The sequence below is a fragment of the Bipolaris oryzae genome (assembly GCF_000523455.1).
Source record: "Bipolaris oryzae ATCC 44560 unplaced genomic scaffold scaffold_41, whole genome shotgun sequence".
NCBI lineage: Eukaryota > Fungi > Ascomycota > Dothideomycetes > Pleosporales > Pleosporaceae > Bipolaris > Bipolaris oryzae.
In genome coordinates this window covers 161,687-184,385 of record NW_006911317.1, presented here as the reverse complement: position 1 = coordinate 184,385, position 22,699 = coordinate 161,687, and the positions used below count along the sequence as shown (strand labels likewise).

Here is a 22,699-nt window from a genome sequence, read left to right as displayed (position 1 = left end):
GATATTGTATTGAACTTGGTCAAAAAGTAAAACTTAAAGCCGCACGAGACTTATTCAGCGGAAGGACCGGAAGAGTCTTTTACTGTATCCTGGCTCTAATCAATAGCCTAGGAAATTGCACTCAACAGCGACGTCACTTTGGTTGGGTGTTGATGCCCGCTTTGACGGCGGGGTAAAGTTACCGACAGACTGGAAATGCAACCTCAACTACATGGAAAACCTAGTAGACAAACATTGATACTACTCAACTACTATATGCCATGAAGTTACCTTCAGGGTGAGGCTGCAAGCTTACGTACTATGCCCAGCCCTACGAGCGATCCCGTGGTGTCCCGCTCCGTACGCCGCTGGCCTAGAGAATGCCCAGCATTGCTTGGGTACTACCCCACAACCGATTGCTTATGTCATTGTATAAAACCTGACCAAATCACCGTAGCCTATGCAGTCATTTATTTTATTGATTGGAATATTACAGAAGCCCTCGTGGGTGTCAATCCCAAGGCCATTTTCCTAAATAGGCACGAACCGGTAATTGGGAGGAGGGGTTGTCCCGGTATGCCGTGCACGAGACCTCATATCCAATGAACGACAAGGCCTCATTTTGAAAGAAAAGCCAGTATGTGCTGCGAGATGGAAACCTCTCGCAAGGCCTACGGATGGGCCACGGGCCACGGGCCACCGATGCAAGTCACGTTTGGTCGGGTACGGAACCCGATTCACCGGGGACTCCTATGAAAATTAGCCGTGCCCGAGCTTCACAGGGGGTTAACGACACAGATGTGAATTGGAAGCTGAACCTGTTTTCAAGTGTCTTGTAGGCAAGTCTTTGATTTCTCCTAGTAGCAAAAACTTGGGGCTGAGCGCGAAAGAAGAATAGCTTGGGCCATATTTAGTGTACTACCTTGCGCTCCAAATTCCTGGCACACGTCATCTGTAGCGTCTTGTACTGTCCGTCTTGATTGTTCTTGGCTGCAAAGGCGACATGAGCTTGTGGAGTCTGCCATCCACTAAAGATAATAGCCTCGTGGTGGTTTGGCACAGCATCACATCGCCAGCCGTGTGCTAATTTAAACGGATGGCTACCTTGAAGCTGCTGCGCATGCCTGTGGACTGCCTCGCCAAAACCCCGAGTGGACTCTTCTGAGACACTAATTCTTTCAATTGCTAAAATAGGTGCATCCAGTGGAAGCAAGTTCACGCCGCCAAGTTCCACATGAACTGTCCAACAAAACTGCAGCATCTTTTCTTGGGGGCCGAGAATCTGGTCTTTGGAAGGTGAGGCAAGGAAGTCTATATGAGCATCGAGACTTGGCCATGTGCCTAAAATATAGATCACGCTGGGATCGTCGATGCAGTTGTAGAAGTGGGAACCGGTCTGTAGTTCGGCTCGGACGGTCGACAGGCTCTCAAGCAGTGCCGGGTCGTCGGCTGAGAGCTCTCTTAGGCGGAGCTGGGTGATCTCGAGGACGGGCATAGTTTACCGTGGGATTGGGAACTATGCAATCCTGTGCCACAGACCGATATAGTAGCAGAGAGCGGGAGCACGTGCAGGGTGGTGGGTGGATAGAGGAGAAGACCAATGGCGGAGAGCAGGGTCTAATTCACAGCGGCTGGACGGCTGGACACTTCGCTGGCTGCGTTAGCGGCTTGGCAGGCCACTCCCACGGCTGCTGCTGCGTTCAGCTCACCTCCTGTTTTGGCATCTCCGTTGCTTGGACACCACCTGTGCCTGATGAAGCCTAAAGCCTGCATGCGGGGACTACAAGGTTACGCGAGATTTTCAACGGTTGGCCAATAACAACATTCACCTTGGTTCCACACAAATGCTTCGCATGTCCTACCAAATCCATTCTCTTCACTTCCACGCCATTCACAGTACATTGGAAAGCCTCTTGGATCAACCGTATGCAGCTATAACTATAATTAATTCCTCGAGACTTACACTTCTCCTTGGAGACTCAAGACGATACTAATCCAAGTTCCACGCGCTGTCCAAGATAGTCTGGCGGCGTGGCCAGACTGGTCCAGTGGCAGATCAACCTATCGGCGACGTCCCTCATCTCGGCGAGGCTTGCCCTCATCTCGTGATGCAGAAGTAGTCTGTTCAACAGCGGCAGGCAGCAGGAACTGTGTGAAGCCGTTATCTCCCGCATCGCGACGCCATCGCAACGGGCCCGGCGTGTGCACCGGCCCGTCATGAGCGAGACACGTCGCGATGGAGTCCACTGAAGACCATGTTTCATCGCAAAGTCTGCCTAGAACGATCACAAGGCATACATGCCTAGAAAAATGATGCACCAAGGGGACACAGCCCTCAAAGCCATCGACAGCCATCTAACGGTTATGGCTGCATACCGGTGAGCCGACTAGTAACTAAGCTCCCACTTGCTAGACCTATTCAACCGCTATCATAGTTACAATACTATCCAAGCTTCTCATTCTATTTGTCCGACACGTCAGTTTTACGGTACATGGCTGTGAGTCAGCTAGGGTTCAGCCGTACACCTGGCATCCCCTGATTAATGTGCATCAACCACACCCGCGGGGTCGATCGCTTCGCGCTCCCTGTCTAAGCCCCCAAATTTTGTGCTCCCATGTCAGGGCCATTGCTTGTCGTGGATGGACAGAGTATATATCGGCACATGGGAAGCAACACCCGCGACCGCGGCTACGGAATCCTTCTTCTTGCCTTCACTGCTCATGTCGTCTCCACAAGATCGCGGTAGTGTACTGGACAGTTCTTCAAGCGACTCGCCAACGCTGTCGGACTGTCGAAATGAGAGTATAGCACCACTGCCCCGCAGGCCCATTCCAAGGAAGGGCCATACTAAATCACGCCGTGGGTGCTACAGTTGTAAACGACGACGTATAAAGTGCAACGAGAGACATCCTGAGTGTAGTCACTGCCTCAAAGCTGGGCTACAATGCGAGTATCCTGCCAACATCATTCAGGCAACTCAGCGGTCCCACGCTATCTCAGGCTCACGGGAGGCAGGCAACTTCCGGTCCGCTCCAGGAGTATTCGTGAGCACTTCCCTAAGCCTAGAGTTAGTTTGCAAGTACCTGACAACTACAGTCGATGGGAGATATGCGATTATTTCACCATTTCCTCATCACTGCATACCCGCATCTACCTGTGGGGCAAGACAAGATATGGGTTACTGTAATTCCCAGCTTTGCACACAACGTAGGTTATCCCTCGTAAGGTTTCGAAAGAAGAATATCCTCCAAGCCGATACATTGCCAGATCCCAGGCTTGCAGGCTGATTCTCGCAGTATGAGTATCTCATCCATTCGATCCTGGCCCTATCTGCATCCCATCTAGATGCTGTAACAAGCTCCGGTGTTGCTGAGCAGGCTATACAACACCGAATCCTAGCAGTGAAGTCGCTTAATGAGGCGTTATCAGTACCCCCAAAGACGCGATGTGAGCGAGATGCTAGAATGGCGGCTGCCTTGGCTCTTGCGTTCCAATCAACCCATTTGCAAGACGGTATGGCAGAGTTCCTCACCATGGTGCGTGGTTGCAATCTGATTGCAGGAGACGAAATGTCGCTGAACGAGGACTCGGTTTTCCACGTACGTAGTACTTACTCCGATCACAGCTGCAGCCTCATTCTAACGCAAACTAGGTGTTCCGCGAAGACAGTCATCTTCAGACAATACGTAACCGCATTGAAAACTCGCCAATGACCTGTGTCAACCCAGAAGATCTCGACCTAGCCTCCGTATCCCTCAGCTCAATCGAATCTCTCCACATGTCCGACTGCGAACGATCATATTGGGAGCACCTCGCCAGTGTAGTAAACCACGCATACGAGAGACCGATCGACGCATACACCGCTTTTGTTACGCTATACAACATTCCATCGCGGTGGACACATGAACAATTTCAAGCCTTCATCGACCCTGGCAACAACGTCGCACAGATCTTGCTCGCCCACTTCATAGCCATCCAAGCCATCCTGACACCCATCCTCTATCTCGAGCGGGTGGGCTTCCAAGGAGTCAACGCCCCGACCGCTGTCTTGAGCTGGATCGAGGGTATATACTGGAACGTCGCTCATCACCTACGGCATTACGTTGAATGGCCTAGGCAAGTTTCAAAGTACCCCTTTGAACAATTCATGGGCCAGAAGCAGTCGGACAACCTTGACATAGACCCGACTTTGCTATGACAGAGTCAGAAATAAGATTATACTAACGAAGTGCTATGAGTTTCCTTCCCTCTTCTTTTCCTTTAATATTAGCCCTGGATCGGCATGACCTGCAATAGCATCTCGTGTACATATGCTGGATTTGGAGTTTTATCTTGTAACTTTATTGTCTCTTGTAAAGCTCATCGTTATGCGATAGTGCAATCATTATGCCAGAAACTTTCAAGGACTTGTCTTGCCTGTCATCTATCGTTACATATCCTTTCACACACCGAGTGTCTTTTCGTCATTTTTTTCATATGTTCAATAGTGGTATGATCACCCAAAAAATACTCCAAGTACCAGGTAGTAAGCTCATAACATATATTGCAATGATCTAATCTTATCACTGAAAGTAGTGCGAAACTTTTCCGCATCCCTACGTGACTACATAACAAAATGACTGAGCGAAGGTGGAAACGAGCTTTTACAAAGGAAAATAAAAGAGAAACGAGTGTCGTGTAGATCCATATACGTGCCAGAAAGTAAGAAAAGCGAGTGTCGTATAGAGACTGTATACGGGATAGGTAAGAAGGGAAGAAAAGACGAAAAGCGAGTGTCGTGAAAAAAAAACTGTATACGTAGAAGGAAAGCTGAAAAAGTGAATGTCGTGTAAATCCGTATACGAGAAAAAAAAGCAGCGAGTGAACGTCGTGATACGACCATGTGTGAGGGAAAAAAAAGAAGAAAAAGAGGAAAAAAGGGATGAAACAAACATCACCACACATACCTCTCGCCGCTCCTCCAATCAAACCCCCATACTAGCAACCCACCTCCTAAACCCCCCCTTCCCCCTCTCCCTCCTCATCTCCACCCTCTCCATCTCGATTCTAACCTCATCCCTCAAAGTCCCCACCCACCTCGCCGGCCCCTTCTCTTTGACCACCCTCTCTTGAGCCTTGACCCAATAATCCTGCTCCATAGCTCGATCTTTAACTTTCTCACACAACCACTCGAGCCATTCGAGGCGGTCCCATCCACAGCGACTGCCCCATTTCTGTTTGACGTTGAGAGCGAAGTCGTCGATGTCTTTCTTTGCGCAGCGGGGGCAGAAGGTTTGCTGGGGGTAGAAAGAAGTGCCCGGGAGAGGGGTGCGGTAGAAGGTGTAGAGGTGGTTGGAGTAGGGGGTGTAGTGGGTTTTGCAGGTTGCGCTGATGCAGGGGCGGGGGGTGTAGCGCCAGTCCCATGTTTCGTGATGTCGTTGTTGGGGTTTGTCAGCGTTAGTACTGCTAGTACTATTGTTCTTGGCAGTGGAAGTGGGTTGAGATGGGCAGCCCAAGACGCGGCGTTTTTGTTTTCGGATGAGTTTGGCGTTGTGGATGCGGCGGTCGTCGCGGAATTCTTCTTTTAGTTCTTCGAATTCGGCGGCGACGGTGCCGAGGGTTTTGCGGCCTGCGTTTTGGCGGAGCATCTCGTAGGCGTGCTTGAGGGTTGCGTTGGCTTCTTCGAGCTCGCGGACTGCATGGCGAGGACAATGCGCGTGCAGATGAGATAAGAAGTATGGGCCGCTTGCAAGGTAAAATGATGGACCTAGATGGAGTGGCGTGTAATGTGCCTTGCATGAAGGATATAGACATGGTATGTAGTTTTCGAGTGGGTTGTATTGACCTGAAGGAGCGGTAAAGAATGCCGATGTCTGTAAGGTGGCTGGTGACGATTGAGTAGAAAAACGGGAGGTGTTATACTTTGAAAACTCGGAAGACACTCCGCGAGACTTTGGACCAAGGGATGGTGGCTGGTAATGTGCTGGTAGCGGAATTTCCGCCCATCTTGGATCGGGCTCTTGAGAGGATGTCTGTACGAGCGATTTGTGACTGATTCGTCTTTTGATAGCTTGAATAGACATAGTATGAGAGGCTGGAAGGGAACCCGGACGGCTGAAATTAGGCGGTGCAGGTGCTGAGTTGTATTGAGAACCGTTGATCTGTTTGAACAAACTCGCAGTCGGACTTGCGAAAGGGAGGCCATTATGAAACTGGGGTGTCGGAAACGGACTCGGTATTCTTTTGATTATGGATTCTGGTGTTTGTATAGTCCGCCGCTTCACTGACGACTTGGATCCCAACTTTGGTACCAGTTGTGGTTCTGCAAATCGTACAATGGCTGGTGATGACTTAGAGTGCGACAATGTACGCGCCAATTCGGGCGATTTGAGGCTGGGCTTCAGGCTTGACCGGGCAGATTGAGGGGTCAGTAATTCGGGCTGTGGGGTCGATGGTTCATATTGTAAAGGTGGTAACTGTGGTGGTGTCGTTGACAGCTTAGGTGGTGGTGTTGACGGCTCCGGCGATGATATCGAAGAGGAAGATGAAGCTGAATCATCATATTCAAAACTGAGATTTGACTCTGATGAAGCCGGACTCGATGAGTCACTACTATTACTGTAGATAAAAGGCATATTAAGAGGTATTAAGCCAGCTGCAGCTAGAAAAGAGGTAATGACTGTTGGGGAGCAGCTCGACGAAGCGCTGGTTGACAGAGCATGGCGGGCGGCCTACTTTTGTGTAGTGTTTGATTACTGAGGAAAGAATGCATAGACATGTCAGTCCTGGGATACGTAGTCTGAGACAGAATCTCCGGGGATGATGCCGGCATATTGCCGAATGGAAGCCTCATTGGCGGGCAACCATGCTGAAACCAAAAAAGTGTCTTTTTTTAGGGCCGTTGGAATTAATCGATAAGCGATGGTCGATAGTATTCTAGGGACTCGGAAAAGGGGCTGATCATACAGAGCAGCTTTGACTGGCGCGCCAGGAGGTAAAGATTGGGGGTAGGGCAGCGTTACCTAGAAACATCTGAACTCGTTGCAGTATTTCGCATATAAATAAACGACAGATAGATTCGAGAGGCACAGTACATAGAGGCAAGAAGGCATTGTTGACTTGGTCCCGCCAGCCAGCGCTAACAGTCAAGTCAGAATCACTCACAAAGAATCTCCCCTGATTACCCCGTCTCACGAAAAGAGTGTTCCTTTCAACATCTCAAAGGGTTAGCGATTACTGTACATTTCAGCTGACCACAGGTATCCACCGTATAGCTGACGGCGTGGCAGAAGCATGACCTTGTCGGAGTCCTGCCCGCCAAGCTTGGTCCATCCAGCCATGTGGTGATCGACGTTAGTCGCTTCCCGCATATGCAAAGGATTTTCAAGCGAGGTTGCAAGGGTCTGCTACGCGAGAAAAAAAGAAGTGCGCTTCGATGATGACGTTGTTAGTGTTGTCTTATACAGTCTACCCATATGGATATGTGGTCGACCACGCTCATGCAACGCGAAACTCAAACTTTTGCAATTGTCGAAAAGTGAAGATGTATGATGGCATGTAGTATTCTGAAGCTAAGGGGTTCTTTTTCCTTCGAAAACACAACTTGAAACGTTCTTTGCATAGTAATGCCCAAAAAGAAGCAGATTCTTGAAATTGGCCAGAAGAACGACTATAGCTTGGGTTGTTTCTGCTTGAGCATAGCTTCGGCGACAAGACGTCGTTGTATCTTGCCGGTCGCAGTCTTGGGCCTAGAAGGGGGTGGTTAGTGCATTCTTCAACTCTAAGGCTAACGTCCACATACATGATATCGGTGAAGAATATCTACACAATGTTAGAGAATGTTCCGGATAATGTTTGGGGTTGGCATGTTGGCGTACCTCTTTTGGTAGTTTGAACTTGGCAACACGGTCTGTCAACCATGTCTTCAGCTCTCCGGCAGAGAGTGCCTTGCCCTCTTTGATCACAATTGCCAGGCCGACATCTTGGCCGTACATCTCGTCCTCAACAGCAAAGCTCACAGCCTCGGAGACGGCGGGATGCTGCGCGATGACGTTATCAAGTTCAATTGGGCTAATCTTCTCACCACCCTTGTTGATCAACTCTTTGATTCGGCCAGTGATGATGACATAACCGTCGGCATCTTTCTTGCCTTGGTCTCCAGTGCGGAAAAAGCCACCCTTTGTGAAAGATGAAGCATTAGCGGAGGGGTTGTTGAGATACCCCTTGGTAACGTTCTCGCCTCGGATGCAGATTTCTGCTTCTTTACCCTGCGGTACCTCGTTACCAGCATCGTCGAGGATCTTAACCTCGACACCCTGACCAATTCCCACACTGCCAGGTTTGCGTTGGCCTGGTGGAAGAGGGTTGCTAGTCATCTGATGCGAGGCTTCAGTCATGGCATAAGCCTCCAAGACGGGCGCGTTAAGTGCCTTCTCAAGTTCGTGGAACGTCTTTGGGGAAAGTGGGCTGGAGCATGATCGGATGAAACGGATATGCGGCATGGGGCTTGGGAGAGGACTCTTCAGCAGGATTTGATGAATGGTGGGAACAGCCGTGTACCAATTTGCCTTGTGCTCCTGGAAGTCTTTCCAGAACTCAGAGGCAGAGAACTTGAGTGGCACAATGACAGAGCCGCCAGACGCCAAGGGAGCAAGGAAGCCAGCGAGAAGACCGTGGACGTGGAAGAGAGGCATAACCAACATAGTGCGATCCTTGGGGGACAGTTCGTAGGTGGCCTGGACGTTCTTCATGGTGCGCAACAGATTGCGGTGCGTAAGTGGAACAGCTTTGGGACGTCCAGTTGTGCCGCTGGTGTGCAGTACCAGTGCGACATCCTCAGGCTGCGCCGAGAGAACTGGCGAGGTTTTACCCGCGAGCTTTCCGGCCTCCTTTACGTCCAAGACAACCTCGCTGCCGTTGTAGTAGCACTCTGCAATCGCTGCATTGTATTTCCTCGCAGCTCGGACCGCTGCCGCATCCTGAGCAAACGCGCCTTTGGGGACGAGCGCAATCGCCGAGCTCAGGTCATCGATGTAGAACTCGAACTCGGACTGCTTGTAGGCTGGGTTCAACGGGGCAGCGATGGCTCTCTGCCAAGATGCAGCGATGAAGGACACGATAAACTCGTACGTGTTGGGCAGCGCAATGGACACAGCTGCCTCGGCAGATACGCCGACCTTGGCCAGTTGCTGCTGGAACGCCTTCACATCTGCGGCCAACTTCTTGTACGAAACAGTCAAAGCTGGCGCACCGGGGACGATGATGGCGGTTGATGATGAATCCTTGGAAAAGGCTTGTTCCAAGGTAGTGGGAGACATTGTGATTACAAGTTGGATCTAGGATACGCGATCAGCGAAATGGTTCAGTACATAGCAGGGGAGGGTTTATGCGGGTGTACCTTTTTGGTTTATGGCGCGCAAAGCAAATATCTATAGGATTCTATACAAACACCGAAGCCTGCTCGGATGTGTCTACTGTCGTCTTTAAAGGACCGTTATTGGATGTTGGAGTCAGGAGCACTGGCAAGACGGGACGGTAATAGTCGTTCCTGAAAGTGATTCGTAATGCAGCTAATGCCTTAGCGTGGGGTGCCTGCACCGAGACGCGAGCCGCATGCCGCCTTGCCGACTCCACCATCTCTTACCACAACCTCAACCCCCGCCGCCGCCGCCATATTATCGACACCACCACCTCTGCTGGTCATGACATTCCTGTCGCGACACCATTGTTAAGAAAATACTGGCTGTGTAATATTCATTTCCCCTCCGCGACACCAACAAACACCGCAGAACGCGTCCTTGCGCATAGCCGCACCTGCTTGTGCATCACCACACCATGGCATCTCCACCGCCGCAGAAGGGTGCCGGCCTGCCGAACCCGTATGCCCAGAGGGGCCTTCCCAATCCATATGCCTCGGCCACCATCTCTGCTGCGCCTGTCAAGTACACCGAGGAGCAGGCCAAGGCTGAACAACAGAAGAAAGCACCTGGTAGCTACCTGAACTGCTCCACACTTTGACCTTGACGCACGACTCATGCAAATGTGCAGCTTTTCATAATCCACACAACATCAAGCGCCCTCAGGCGAAAAACCAAGCCAAGAAGCCCGGCACAACAGTCAAGAAGCCTACCATGCCTGCACTTGCCCCAGTCTCCTCTTCAGGCCCTGGACCCGCTGCCGCCAACCCCCAACAGCACGGTATCGACTACTACCGGAGTACCGCTGACGATGATGCCACCATTCTGGAAGAACGGAGAATGCGCAACTATGAGGAGAAGCAGAGAAAGAAGGAACAGAAAAAGTTCAATAAGATGTTCGGCCAGTGGAATCCACAGGCGCCTCACAAGCCCGAGCGATATTCCAATCTGCGAGCTTACAGGGCGAGCGGTGGCTACCAGCGCAAGAAGGAGGGTTTCAACGCATTCTTGCGAGGGGCTGCTGCTCAGCACAGATCTCGTAATGAGAGCGAACCCTTGAACGGCTCCCGTTCAGCCTCTTCGTCTAGCCCAGCTCCAGCTGCAGTGCCCACCAGACCATCATTTGCCCCGCCGGCCTCCTACGATGATGCCCCTGTAATGCCGCCCTCTGAACATTCTGGAGACGATGCCTATGCTCGCCGCATGCAGCCAAACAGTGCGCCGTCTCCCTCTGCGCACGAGTCTGCGCCCGGATATCCTCCGCCTCCTCCTGCAGCTACAAGTGAACACACGCCTCCACCTCCGCCTCCACCACCAGTTACTTCTGTGCCGACATCTTCAACCTACCAAGGTGCCACTATATCTGCGCCACCCATACGCTACGCGAACGCGACCATCTCAGCGCCACCAGTTCGTTACGAGCGTCCTGACGTTCCAATGGAAGATCTCGACGATGAGCCAACCCCAGAAGAACGTCCATCGAAGCGTCCCAAGATCAGCAAGGCAGAAGCGATGATGGCCAAGATGGGATACAAAAAGGGCCAGGGTCTGGGTAAAAATAATGACGGAGTGGTCACCCACCTGGAAGTCAAGATGCGCAAAGTTCCGCAGGGAGCCAGTACTTTTGACGATGAAGGCGGCAAGGTCAAATCACAACAAGTCTGGGATGTTCGCGGCGGCGCACGCAATCAGAAAGATGAGCCTGGAAAGTTTGGCGAGGAGTCGCCTGTCGTGGTTACTTGGGGTTGCGTAGATGGCGTTGATTGGGACGCCAACGCTGATCGCAACGACGGCGGTATCCGCCAGGATATGGGTGAGGCGTTTAGCAACAAGGTAGGCTTTTTTTTCTCCGAAGACGCGTACTCTTTGGACCTGATAGACTAACATTACACAAGTTTGGCCCGGTCGAGCACGTGCAGCTAGACGAAAACAACAAGGACGGCGTCGTATACATCCACTTCCAATCCGTCCTCAGCGCCCTCAATGCCGTCAACCGCTTCGACGAAGGCTGGGAGTTTAGAGGCAGGAAGATTCGCGCTAAGTACTATGATGAGCGTAAGTTTCATGCCGGTATTTATGATTATTAAGAGATACTTTTTTTTTCTACGATGCAAAGTTTGGATGGATGGGGCTTGGCGATATTTACGCTCTAAGGTTTTCTTTCTTGCTTTCTTCCTTGGACTTTCTGGTATACACCCTCATGTTTTTTTCTCAGTTTGAGAGAGAGAGAGTGTGTGTGTGTGTGAAGGGGCGAGTTAGTTATACAAGTGTGAGAGCGTGAGATGCATGTGCGTTTGAAAAAGGGATGTGAGGAGAGAGTAACATGTATTCTACAATGGCGCTAAGAAACTTCGTATGTACGATAGAAAAATAAGTGGGGAGCCGGAATATGCACGTCATGTTAACATGGCATTCGCATGTATGCTTGGTCGTGTGACGTGAACTTTGGGATTTAAGATCAATGCGAAGGCTCACTGGATGATTCCAACTTGATACGTTCTATTCACTAACCACCTGCTGCTACACAAAATGCTCTATGCGTTTGCCCAAAACTTTAAACTCTCAAACCAGTCCTTTGGAAAGTTGCAGAAAAAAAACCAATAAAAAACAGAGGTAATAGCCCATTTCATCCATCAGTAGTTACTCATACAGGTATCACCAGATGCGTCCTTTTCCCCCAAAGCCCAAGCCATACAATCAATGCGTGCGCCCGACTCCCTTGGGTATATGCTTTCTCCTCTCTTCCATTCCCTTTCCCTATGCCAATAACAGACACAGCAAAGATAGCTCTTCTCGTCTAAGCATTTCCAGGCTTCTCATCCGTGTCAATATGCCAGACGACATAATTTGGCAGTCCATAGACACCGTAACCCGCTCTGCGTGCCATTTTAGCAAAGCCTTCGGTTTCCGCTTGGTTCTCAAAGGCGTAGCAAGGGAAGTTGATCCCCGAACGATGGACATCTGCTTTTACAATGATGTTGACACCACCGACACCGTCGAGGGGTATTTCCTCGTCCTTGTCTGCGCGCCAGTCGCCCATTTTGGCCATGTACTTGCGGTGGGTAGGGTATTGCTTGTAACCTGGATAAAGTTAGGATGGTGCTGACAACAGAAAAAAGAGGTCATATGTACCTTCTGCGAGGACAACGTTCTTGTCCAGAGAAGCTGCAAGTTTAAGACCTTCAGGGGATTCCTGCCAAGAGTTGTAGTCGACTATTCTCGTTAGTAAAAGTTAATGTGACCCAGCAGGCTATATATCTTACATCGCCCTTCAATGTCAACCTTCTTGCCATTTTCTTCCTTGTATCGGTGGAACCAGATATCTGCGATCAGTCAGAATTCCTGCGCTTCGACTCTTATTGACAAATTGCTCACTGGGAACAAGCACATCGCGATCATGTGCAACAAAATCCTCAATGATCTTAGACGGACTGTCGACAATGTCCACGTCCCTCCAGTATACCCAGCTGTGGTCAGGCTTCAAGGCAGTTGCAAGTAGGTAGTTTCTCGCTCTACCCAGCGCCTTCCGCCGCGGTCCCTGAGCCTCGAAGCCGTGGCGATCCTCGACACTCTGTGAGAGAGTTACACCAAAGTCCTTTTCGACAATCATGGTTGACCTGAACGCTATCTCTGGATTGTTCTGTATCCTCTCCAGCTCCTTGGCCAGTACCGCCACGGTATCATCTGTGGTGTCGCCAACGAGAAATGCCAGATCGATCAAATCGTGAGGGTATGTCAACTGGGCGAGGAGATCGAAGTGCTTGGGCAGATAGAAAGACGCATCTCGGAGTGGGGTAAGGATCAAGACGCGCTCCTTGTTCTTAACCGCGTTCGGAGTAGATTTTATTGAGTTGAGGTTTACGTGCTGAATATCGGTGGCATTGACCTCGATTGGCTTGTGGTGGTTGAATACAACGGGCGTAGTCAAGTGAGCATGCCAGTCTTCGTTCTCGTTTGGTGACATGTGCATGGGTGGTTTGGAGGGGCCGAAGCAGTAGAACCTGAGGCGAGGGTATTAATGACGGACATATGAGGCCACGGGCATTACCCTGGTGCTGGTGTGGAGCCATGGATAGGAATAGCGTACCTCTGCAACTCGCCGGTGGCTGAGCCCATAGAACGCCATAGCAAGATAACAGCTGTCAAGAGACCTAGAGACAGCAGGAATCTGGGGTTGCGCGCCGTATGCAGGACTTGGCGCGAGGGTGGCAGTCTTGCCTGGGCGGCCTTCCACGAGTATCCTTTGCCGGCAAGCATGTTGAGTCGGTATCTGGCTGCGTTGTCCTTATCCTCGGGCTGGTCCCCTCTGGCCTGGGACAGGCGTATTGAAGAGCTGCGTGCTCTCACCGTGTCGGTGTTGGGCGTCTCCCGTTGCGAGTGACGGGGCGATTGCGGGTGTGATTGCTCCAGTTTGGCGGACTGGGGCGCCTGGGGCGCGAAGGGCTGAGGGCAGTGACAGTCCGACTATGTGGGTGGATGTTTAGAGGTGACGTCGCACGATGCTCAATTGGTAAGGGCGGAAGCGACAGACGTGGACAAGAGGTCGCTAACTATGGGGCCCGGACTGTCACTGGCCGGCAGATAAGGAAAGGGCGATAGGCAAACGACAGGCGCGCTTGGTGTTGCGAGGCAAGTGCAACCATGGCTGTGAGTGCATTCAGCGCAAGCACCATGTGCAATTGCAAAATGACGCTAACTGTAGATCAATCGCCATAGGTCCACTGATGACGACGACTCAGAAATGAGATCAGTCACCCTCATGTCCCTTCACTCTACTGTGTACCGTACCAGACTTCACCCAACCTGGGCTGATTTGTTGTGCAGCCTCAAAACATCCCGTCCGTCGCAGTCGTCGCCATGGGCAAGCCGTCTTGTCAGCACCAAAGTTATCTCGGGATCCCTTGTCCATGCTGACAGCCACCCGCCGCTCGTCTGGTACCGTGGCTCCTACCAAGAAGACGGATGTTCCTTTGCTCCCAGTCTTATCTACCCAGATGTCGGACGTGGTAGCCAGTTTGTAGTGTCTAGTTGTTGTTGTTGTTGTTATTGCTGTTGTGGGTATGGAATGAAAGCATGCGCCCAAGCTTGCAACCCGCAGAAGAAGAAGGAGGGCTCAAGCATGTGATGGAGGTTAGGCCTAAATACGAAAACAACTACGTAATGTTTATTTACTTATTCTTCCTTTTGAACAGCACGGCATTCCAAGCCTGAATACTTACACTTGGCTGAGTCTGCTATATCAAGGTACGTCATCAGATTGATTACAACGTGTCGCACTTGTCACAAGCAGTTCCTAGTCAGAGATAATAAAGGGAGAGCCTCATTTTACAGCAAAACCGGCCGGGCACATGATTGCTGCACAGACAAACGGTCGTTACACACTTGCACACAGAAATATGCATGGCTCGTCTCGGACCGAAAAGGCTTGAATTCAACTTTTAGCCATTTGCACGCTCAACTCCACGGGGTAACTTATGAACAAAAATAAATGAAGAGAATGACTGCATGAACTATCCCAAACCAAACCATCCTCGAGGCACTGCTACGCCCCACGTCGCTCGGCAGACTTAGATATACTGCGGATTAAATGTCTGCCTCGACCCTTTTAGCCAAACAATACATACAATTGTTACATGCTGATCCATGAACCATCCCCACAAGCCCTCTCCTCCAGTCCTCAGAAGCTGGACGCGGGCTTCACGCCCGTTTCTGCTCGATGCTGTACGCTATCAAAAAAAGAGTCAAATCCTTGGGGGGGTAGTCTATGAGATACGGTGAACGCCAGCGTCATCAGCCTGCTTAAAAGAAGAGAACAGCGACCATGGCGGCGAGGCCAAGAGCACCATTGACAGGGCTGAGCGAGCTGGCAGCGCCCTTCTGGCCGCTGCTTCCGCTTCCGCTCTGCTTGGTGGGGTCGTGTCCTTGCTGACCGGGGTCGATGAGAGTTCCTTCGCAGGTGTAGTCCTTGCTCTGAATGAGCTTCTTGGAGTGGAGGTCCTTGTAGAAGTCGCAGGTGTCGTTGAGCTGAGCAGACGACTGGAGGTTGAAGGCACCCTTGACGCTGTCGAGCTTGGGAGTAGAGACCCTGAAAATTCATTAGCAAGGACTTTTTGCATTGTCGCACGACATGTACTTACTTGCTGAAGTTACCGCTCATGTCGAAAGCACCGCCAATGCTCTTGAGCTGAGGAAAGCCGTCGACCTCAACGAGCTTGGAGTTGTTGGCAATCTGGATGTTACCATTGATCTTGGTAAGGAGAGGGAAAGAGATGTTGTTGAGCTGCTCGTTGGCGACGATAGCAACGGCCTCACCAACGCTGGTCAGGTTGGGGGCAGAGAAGGTCTCAAACCCGTTGTTGTAGAGACCGAGAGATCCATTGAGGGTCTCGAGGGAAGGGACGGAGACGGAACCGCAGAAACGGAAGGTCAGGTTGCTAGCCCAGATGAGGTTGGGAAGCTCGACCTTGACGGCCTCGTTGTTGTCGGCAAGGGTCAGCGAGGTGGAGACGTTACCAAGCTGCATGGAGATGGAGTCAATGTAGCCGTTGTTGGCGATGAAGATCTCATCAGCCTCCTCAATGTTGATACCCTTAAGCGAGCGGAGGGCAGTGTTCTGGATATCGATCTTGTCGGCCTTGGTGACCTCAGAGGTGAAGCCAATCTCCTGGAGATTGGGGAGCGCCTGCCACTGGATCGAGTCGATGGTCTTGAGCTTGGGGAAGTTCAAGGCGTAGAGGGAGGTGAGGCCCTGGAGGTTCATGGTTCCATCAAGAGTCTCGAGGTCGCTAGCGCTGATCTGCTTCATGTTGGAGTTGTCCTGGGCGACCAGGTTACCGGTGATCTTCTTGACACCATTGATGGCAATGTCGTCGGTGGTGCCGGTAGCAATGGCGATGTTACCCGAGAAGGTCGAGCAAGTGGCCAGGGCAGTGGCATCGCCAGCATTCTGGATGGTGGTGGTTGCGGAAACGCTGCAGGCGGCTGGAGGAGCTAGTTAGCGAGGCCGCGCAATCAATCACGTCTTGTTGAGAAAGCAAACACGTACCGTAGGCAGTGCTGGCGGCGACGAGGGCCGGGGCAGCGATCTTGAGCATGGAAGGCATTTTTTGTTGTGTAATTGAAGCAGGACGGTAACTGCGAGTAAATGTAAGCGGGCGCGTCGAGACAGAGAGTGGAGTCGGGCGAAAGCTGCGACAGTTACGTACCTGGGATGTTAAGACTGCTCGCACCGTTTCAGTGTGGTGGGCGCTGACGCTGAGGAGAAGTGGGAGCGGGTGCGGGAGCTGGAGCGAGAGGAAGAATTAACTAGAAAAGCAGGCAGTATTAAATGGAATAGTCCCAGTGGCGCGATTGGAGAAGGCGCGGTCGTCAAGAGCGAGTGGATGAAGACAAGGAGAAGAAGGACTTTGCAAACAAGAGCGAGAGCATGGAGAAAAGGGGAGCGCGATGGTGCCAGACGCGGCCGGCGCTAGGGGGCGGCGCTAGTGGTTGCGCCGACGATCATTGGCGGCCTGGGCGGGTGCCCAGCATCATCGATGCTCACTTTGGACGCAGTCAATGCCGCAGACGCACCATGGATGCTTGCCCGCCTGGCGCCACTCACACTGTGACTGCTACCACGACGACGGCGACGGCGACGGCGACGGCGACAACAACCACTGCCATCCATGTGCAGGGCCATCGAGGAAAACAACTGCCACTGGCCGCATCCTGTCTGTCTGTCTGTCGACCGACCCCATGTGCTCCTTACTACTTACATCCACAGTACACTGCCCTCTCTCACGGCTCCCGTGTAAGACTGTGCCACCCACACCACCCACCTCTCTTTGTCACCAAGTACACTACTATCCACTCACCTACCCTAGAGAGGGCCCAGCATGCCCGCGGCGTCGGTCCCAATTTCACCCTCTGCACGGCCGCCCCGTTATCCCTCGCAAACAAGTGCAAGCAGCATCCAAATCCTGTATTATCCACCATGTGCGGGCCTCGCATCCAGGGTAGCGTCTGCATCGCCCCTCGCCCTCCTTGCTAGTAGTCCTCTAGCAGCCCCGACGCGACCATGATGCGCCCTCTTCCGCTAGCCGCCTGCCACGTCCATTCTTTGTGCGCACCTCACCACTGCCAGTTGCCAATTGCACCCACACAGGCGGATGGGCGGCACGTTGTGCTGTAGTGCAAAAAGTCAACGGGCAGCCACTGTCCACAGTTGCCACCGTCGAGGCCGATGCGAAACACAACAAGCAGTTGCCTCTTACGCGGCCTCGACTGGGCCGGCTCCCCCCTGACGTCGGTCTCGAGCGCCTCTCCAATCGCTCCAATGCGGTTACATCCGCTCCTCATCTGGCTAGCCTGCCCGTTGCAATCTCCACCCTCCCTCAACACCAATAACACGGCCAACAAACTGTGTTATTATTCTTTCCTCTCCCTCCCCCGGCGACCGCTTTGGGCCCTCCTGCTGCTTTGCGCTATCGTGCAGCCGCCTCCTTTACCGTTCCCGCGCCCAGTTGCATCATCGAGGCCCGCAGCCTCATTTCCTTTCCCCGAGGCGTTCACACTGCTCACAACTGCATCCACTCGCTTATCGATTCCCTCTCCCCGAAGAACAGCCTCGCCAGTGTCCGCCAAGCAAATTACAAGACCCGCATTGATTGATGTCTCATTTCCCATGCCGAGCCCCATCCCTCGACATCAGCCCACGCCCTCTCCGCTTCGTATCCCGCTACTCGCTGAAACAAGTAGACAGGTATGACATCGCTGCCGCCAGCTTCTTGTTTCGACATCCAAGATATTCTAGAAAGCGCCAAGTCGGTCGCAAAGCTTGCACAGGCTCATGCGCAACACACTCGGTCTTGTTTTTGTCGCGACAACAAGTTTCCTTTGTTTCAACATCTCTATTTTCGCCGCAACCTGGTGCACATGCCACCACAACAAAGCAACCGCATGGCAATTCCAACATATGATTTACATGGTCTCGGGCCAAGACAACAAACATCCTCCACCATGCCCGGATCTTGACGCTCCCACTGCTTTCTGTTGACGTTCATCCCCCGTAATCTGCCTTGCATCCACTGTTAGCCGCGCTGTCATTTTAAGCACACCGAAAGAAAGAAACATGACCCGGCGGGGAACTCAAATCTCCTTTAATATCAAAAGTGGCTCCTCGGCAAACACCTAATGGCTATTCAAGTCTAGGTGTCTGTAGGAAGGACCTACACCGGATGTGCCGATTGTTTTAGTGCAACAAGGCCCGACTACATGACTGTGCGTGTCATGCTCAAGAGATCATCTATGTACACTTGCAGCTCAACATGACACAGCACACAGCACAGTACTTGTCTTACCCAGCTAAACGATGATAGTTGTTCTAGAAAAGTTACCTAGGCCCACAGACCATTTCCCTTTCAATTGGCCATTACACCTAGTACGATACTTGCACAACAAACTCAACATAGTCTGGGTCACAAATCTTTGCTTGCGCTCAACCTTTTACCCGAATTTGTTTTTTTAGTTGCAAGGTTGCCTTACCAAACATATTGTACAATGCCCTGCATAGTTCAATTCAAGGGTCGTGTTCCGATATAAACTTTACGATGAGAATTCTCGGGTAAGCGGACCATGTAGCTCAAGTCTCGAGCGCCGGACGAACGAGGTACAGCATGCCTCACGGAGGAACCCTTTTTCAAGGCAGCCGACAGATATCAATGTGATACACTGGTGGCAACCAAAGCACACATCAAGCTATGGTCATTTTACTATCCGGATCCCTCTTCAGCAAGAGGGTCCAGCAAAGATGGCAGGCAACGATGTCTTTCGAGCGGCAGTGCGGCTCATGCTCACGCTCACGTTATCTTGGCTAGATCAAGCCTTTTGCTCGCCTTAAGCTTTTCGCAATTTCACTTGCTTACTCTGCTGCTTTGCCGGTACGACGCTTTGAAGTTCCACACAGACAAACTATTGACGGTTGCTACCGATGATGCCGTCTCACCCCTATTCCCATCTGGCAATGACGATGCTAGCGGCGCCGCCGTGGCATCTGCGTATACGAAAAAGGGATCTTGTGTTCTGATTTGTCCACTTGAATAAGTCTGGCATTGAGGGTGGCACTTTGGAGTTGATCACATGTTTGCACGTGGGTATCTTTTGCCGAATCTAATGATAGCTCCATATAAAATATCACCACTCCGCCATCTCCACGCCAAGAAGTCGACGTCTCCATCAAAAAAGTCCCAATGACCTGGTCAACAACCATTGATCATCTGCTGATCAACAGACTGATAGTCATATGCAATCGATCTTTTCCTCGTCAGAACTCCCAAGAAACCTAAGAAAAAAAACCCTGCTTCTACCTGACCCATAAAACCCACACTTTTACACATCATACGCACATCAGGAACCCTTTCTTCTCCACAAAACAAGCACATCAAGAACCGTCCCTTCTCCACAAAAAAAAACACGCACAAACGCACACGCACGACCCGCTAGATTGCAAACCAGGGGGCAAGAGTGAAAAAAGATAAGGAAAAAAGAATGGAAGTCTGCTGTCATGATGCTAGTACCTCTATTCCATCATTCCACACAAAATTGACGAGACATCGCGAGATCATCACGACTTTTGCAAGACAGTGACATCGACATCGGCTATGCGCCACATGTACCACATGAGGAGTGATCTAGAAAGGATACCATCAGTTTCTCTAATTCTCGTAAAGAAAGATATCATATGAGGAAAAAGAAGAGATACTACGTACCTATACGGCGAGAATTTGGCAGCTGTAGCAAGCATTTCTTGCTCGCTCATATATCTAAATTTTGGTGAGAAGCCACGCCTTGGTATTTACCCTCTGAAGTATGAAGGGGAAGGAGGGGGATACATACTTCCACTTCCCACCTTTGTTCTTAAGTTTACTCACATCACGGCCGGCGTAAACGGCCATGCCGCGTCTGCAAAAACCCCAAATTAGCTTCTTTTCCCCCATACTTCCTTCGGGAAAAAAAGAAGCGAAGAAAGAGAAAATAAAAAAAACTCTTACACGCAGAGTTCGTAACTAGAAAACAAAGAGAGACGGGGAAAGAAAAAAGAAAATAAAACGTACTGCACACCCAAATCTCCCGTGCTAAAAACATCCATCCTCTTGAGCCCAAAACAGGCAAACATCTCCACACTCCAGCGCCCCAATCCCCGTACTGCGACAAGCTTCTCAATCAGTTCTTCGTCGCTGGCGCTGACTAGCATCTCAGCGGATAATTCACCTGAGGCGAATTTCTCAGCAAGACCCTGGATATATTCTGCTTTGCGCTGGGATAACCCCGCTGTACGCAGGGTAGGTAAGGGGAGAGATAGAACTTGGGAGGGTGAAGGAAAGGAAGGGTGGGTGGAAGGAAAGAGGGCTGTGAATTTTGAGCGAATGGAGGCGGCGGCTGCGCTTGAGACCTGTTTGGGGTTGGTGTTAGTTGTTGTCCGCTGTGTATACGATTCCTTTTTGACATTGTGGGTTTCTTGGAAGAGATGGTTGGAAGCACGTACCTGTTGTCCAATAATCCCAGAGCTCAGTGCTGTAAACGGATCTACGACTTCTCGTAGTCCCTCTGGACTGAAAATCTTACAATGGTGTTTTTCGATGAGGGTCTTCAACTTGGGGTCTACGCTCACTAAATGCGCTTCTGCGTCTTTCAGCAAGCGATCGATGTTCGTGCTTGCACTGGGGATCGCCCCCACATCCGGAGGTACCACTTCTTTAGCTTTGCGCTTGCGAGCGGGTGTTGCGTCTTCGGGCTTAACCGGTGAGGATCCGTAGGCTTGGACGGTGTGGGAGCCGTTTGGTGTTGCAAGGGGTGCGTTTGTGGCATGTGGTTCTGCGGGACGGGGTTGCAGGGTGGAAAGATCGTCCAGTGGGTGGTCGAAGTCCGTTCGGCCTTTTGAGAGAAGCGTGACGGCTGCAGGAGTGGGTGTAAAAGGGACTGGCTTTATTGGCGATTCTGCAGTTGGCTTCGATTTGCGTTTCTTTGGAAGAGGCGTTACGGGGTCAGATGGGGATTCGATATCCGGAATTGGCTGTTCTATGGTTCCGTTGGTGTTTTCTTTGGCTCCAGGCTTCTCTGATACATCGCCAGGTGGTTGCGACTTGGGCGCGGCTTTCGAAGTCTTGCGCTTCTTTGCCGTTGCATTTGATTTGTCGGCCTTTTCATACTTTGCAACGCCATTTTGACTACTTGAATCTGCTAATTTTGTTACAGTAGTACTTGCGACGCGTGCAGAGCGTCTTAGAGACATGGTTTGTGACTTGTAGATGTTCCAACGGATGTTGGCTATTCTAGTGAATAGACCCTGACGTCATACGGTGAGTGCGCAGTTGGCCAGGGGTTGCGACGACGTACGGTGTGTTTCAGCGTTTGTAGTGCTATGGTGCTCCCAAAAAGCATGGGCTCAATAGTTGATGTTAGAAATGGCGAGCTTGACGCGTTACATGATGGGGGGCTTCTTTGTGTTCAGCCTAGCTGACGCCTGAGCACATGATCGCGTGGCGCTGACATATCAAGAATCTTGACATACTTTGCATTCTCATAATGGAATGATCGGCAGAATTTTTAACGGCTTTGGTAAGTATAAATTCAACATATTGCCTACCAATAACAAAATAGCGTGAGAATTCAAATTTTCCGTCCTGGTTTCTGAGCGCTAAATTGGCGAAAAAGCAATCAGAGGCCCCGGATGCCCACAGGGTGTGTTCACGAATCTGAAACCGTATCAGAATTATTTTCGGGGGGTAGCTAAGCCATGTAAAACACGACCCGTTGAAAAATCAAGTGATAGATTGTGATTGCCGGCGGACAAGTTCATGTGGCCTAAAGCATATCTTCATTACCCACAAATCCAACTGAATCAAAAGAAAGTAAAGCGATAGACCAACCTCTAATTTTCTTGCCTTCCGTATATCTGCATAGCTTGGCACTTTAGGCATACTTCACTTGCTGCAAAATTACCCCTGACCACTCCCCTCAGCGCTGTCGTGCTTTGGCCCTGGTTACAATTGCATCCGTCTACTCAATGAAGGTGTGAAACATAAAGTGACTCTCTTGGCAAAAATGTCCACTCAGCACTGTTTTTGGAAGTCAATATATACCCACTCGGTACCATAATATAAGATAAACCACAAGATATGAGACTGGTTATAGAGTTTGAGCTTGATGGGTAGCTACGGTATGGATCATGGTATTGCTTTTCCATCTGACGGTTCCTATTTCTTACTTATCAATTATACAATTCCAGACTGGCGGTAGTGACACTGGGATAAGCACGTCATTTCAAGCTTACTGAGAACAACCT

At 51.0% G+C, this 22,699-nt stretch overlaps 10 protein-coding genes across 10 annotated transcripts; 4 read left to right on the top strand and 6 right to left on the bottom strand.

The window, feature by feature from the left end:
- Window positions 1-889: 889 nt before the first annotated feature.
- COCMIDRAFT_25149 (uncharacterized protein) lies at window positions 890-1,474 on the bottom strand (the record flags this gene model as incomplete). Its single annotated transcript, XM_007688359.1, has 1 exon — window positions 890-1,474. One exon carries the CDS (start codon window positions 1,472-1,474, stop codon window positions 890-892), a length of 585 nt encoding a protein of 194 aa, XP_007686549.1.
- A 1,226-nt stretch (window positions 1,475-2,700) lies between these two features.
- COCMIDRAFT_91426 (uncharacterized protein) lies at window positions 2,701-4,178 on the top strand (the record flags this gene model as incomplete). Its single annotated transcript, XM_007688416.1, has 4 exons — window positions 2,701-3,024; window positions 3,077-3,187; window positions 3,277-3,579; window positions 3,633-4,178. The coding sequence occupies 4 exons, from the start codon at window positions 2,701-2,703 to the stop codon at window positions 4,176-4,178; spliced, it is 1,284 nt and encodes a 427-aa protein (XP_007686606.1).
- Window positions 4,179-4,944: 766 nt separating this feature from the next.
- Window positions 4,945-6,594, bottom strand: COCMIDRAFT_4090 (uncharacterized protein; the record flags this gene model as incomplete). The annotated part of the gene is made up of 1 exon (XM_007688350.1): window positions 4,945-6,594. One exon carries the CDS (start codon window positions 6,592-6,594, stop codon window positions 4,945-4,947), a length of 1,650 nt encoding a protein of 549 aa, XP_007686540.1.
- A 1,034-nt stretch (window positions 6,595-7,628) lies between these two features.
- On the bottom strand, window positions 7,629-9,276 carry COCMIDRAFT_4089 (uncharacterized protein; the record flags this gene model as incomplete). The annotated part of the gene is made up of 3 exons (XM_007688349.1): window positions 7,629-7,707; window positions 7,761-7,780; window positions 7,837-9,276. The coding sequence occupies 3 exons, from the start codon at window positions 9,274-9,276 to the stop codon at window positions 7,629-7,631; spliced, it is 1,539 nt and encodes a 512-aa protein (XP_007686539.1).
- Window positions 9,277-9,793: 517 nt separating this feature from the next.
- On the top strand, window positions 9,794-11,462 carry COCMIDRAFT_4088 (uncharacterized protein; the record flags this gene model as incomplete). Its single annotated transcript, XM_007688348.1, has 3 exons — window positions 9,794-9,947; window positions 10,007-11,208; window positions 11,271-11,462. The coding sequence occupies 3 exons, from the start codon at window positions 9,794-9,796 to the stop codon at window positions 11,460-11,462; spliced, it is 1,548 nt and encodes a 515-aa protein (XP_007686538.1).
- A 710-nt stretch (window positions 11,463-12,172) lies between these two features.
- COCMIDRAFT_91502 (glycosyltransferase family 62 protein) lies at window positions 12,173-13,632 on the bottom strand (the record flags this gene model as incomplete). The annotated part of the gene is made up of 5 exons (XM_007688415.1): window positions 12,173-12,456; window positions 12,508-12,588; window positions 12,639-12,698; window positions 12,751-13,376; window positions 13,463-13,632. 5 exons carry the CDS (start codon window positions 13,630-13,632, stop codon window positions 12,173-12,175), a joined length of 1,221 nt encoding a protein of 406 aa, XP_007686605.1.
- Window positions 13,633-14,016: 384 nt separating this feature from the next.
- COCMIDRAFT_25143 (uncharacterized protein) lies at window positions 14,017-14,500 on the top strand (the record flags this gene model as incomplete). Its single annotated transcript, XM_007688358.1, has 2 exons — window positions 14,017-14,022; window positions 14,078-14,500. 2 exons carry the CDS (start codon window positions 14,017-14,019, stop codon window positions 14,498-14,500), a joined length of 429 nt encoding a protein of 142 aa, XP_007686548.1.
- A 674-nt stretch (window positions 14,501-15,174) lies between these two features.
- Window positions 15,175-16,478, bottom strand: COCMIDRAFT_25142 (uncharacterized protein; the record flags this gene model as incomplete). Its single annotated transcript, XM_007688357.1, has 3 exons — window positions 15,175-15,460; window positions 15,513-16,356; window positions 16,421-16,478. 3 exons carry the CDS (start codon window positions 16,476-16,478, stop codon window positions 15,175-15,177), a joined length of 1,188 nt encoding a protein of 395 aa, XP_007686547.1.
- A 1,214-nt stretch (window positions 16,479-17,692) lies between these two features.
- COCMIDRAFT_91618 (uncharacterized protein) lies at window positions 17,693-18,124 on the top strand (the record flags this gene model as incomplete). Its single annotated transcript, XM_007688414.1, has 1 exon — window positions 17,693-18,124. One exon carries the CDS (start codon window positions 17,693-17,695, stop codon window positions 18,122-18,124), a length of 432 nt encoding a protein of 143 aa, XP_007686604.1.
- Window positions 18,125-19,978: 1,854 nt separating this feature from the next.
- COCMIDRAFT_4085 (uncharacterized protein) lies at window positions 19,979-21,646 on the bottom strand (the record flags this gene model as incomplete). Its single annotated transcript, XM_007688347.1, has 5 exons — window positions 19,979-20,045; window positions 20,124-20,177; window positions 20,251-20,316; window positions 20,469-20,806; window positions 20,900-21,646. 5 exons carry the CDS (start codon window positions 21,644-21,646, stop codon window positions 19,979-19,981), a joined length of 1,272 nt encoding a protein of 423 aa, XP_007686537.1.
- Window positions 21,647-22,699: the final 1,053 nt, after the last annotated feature.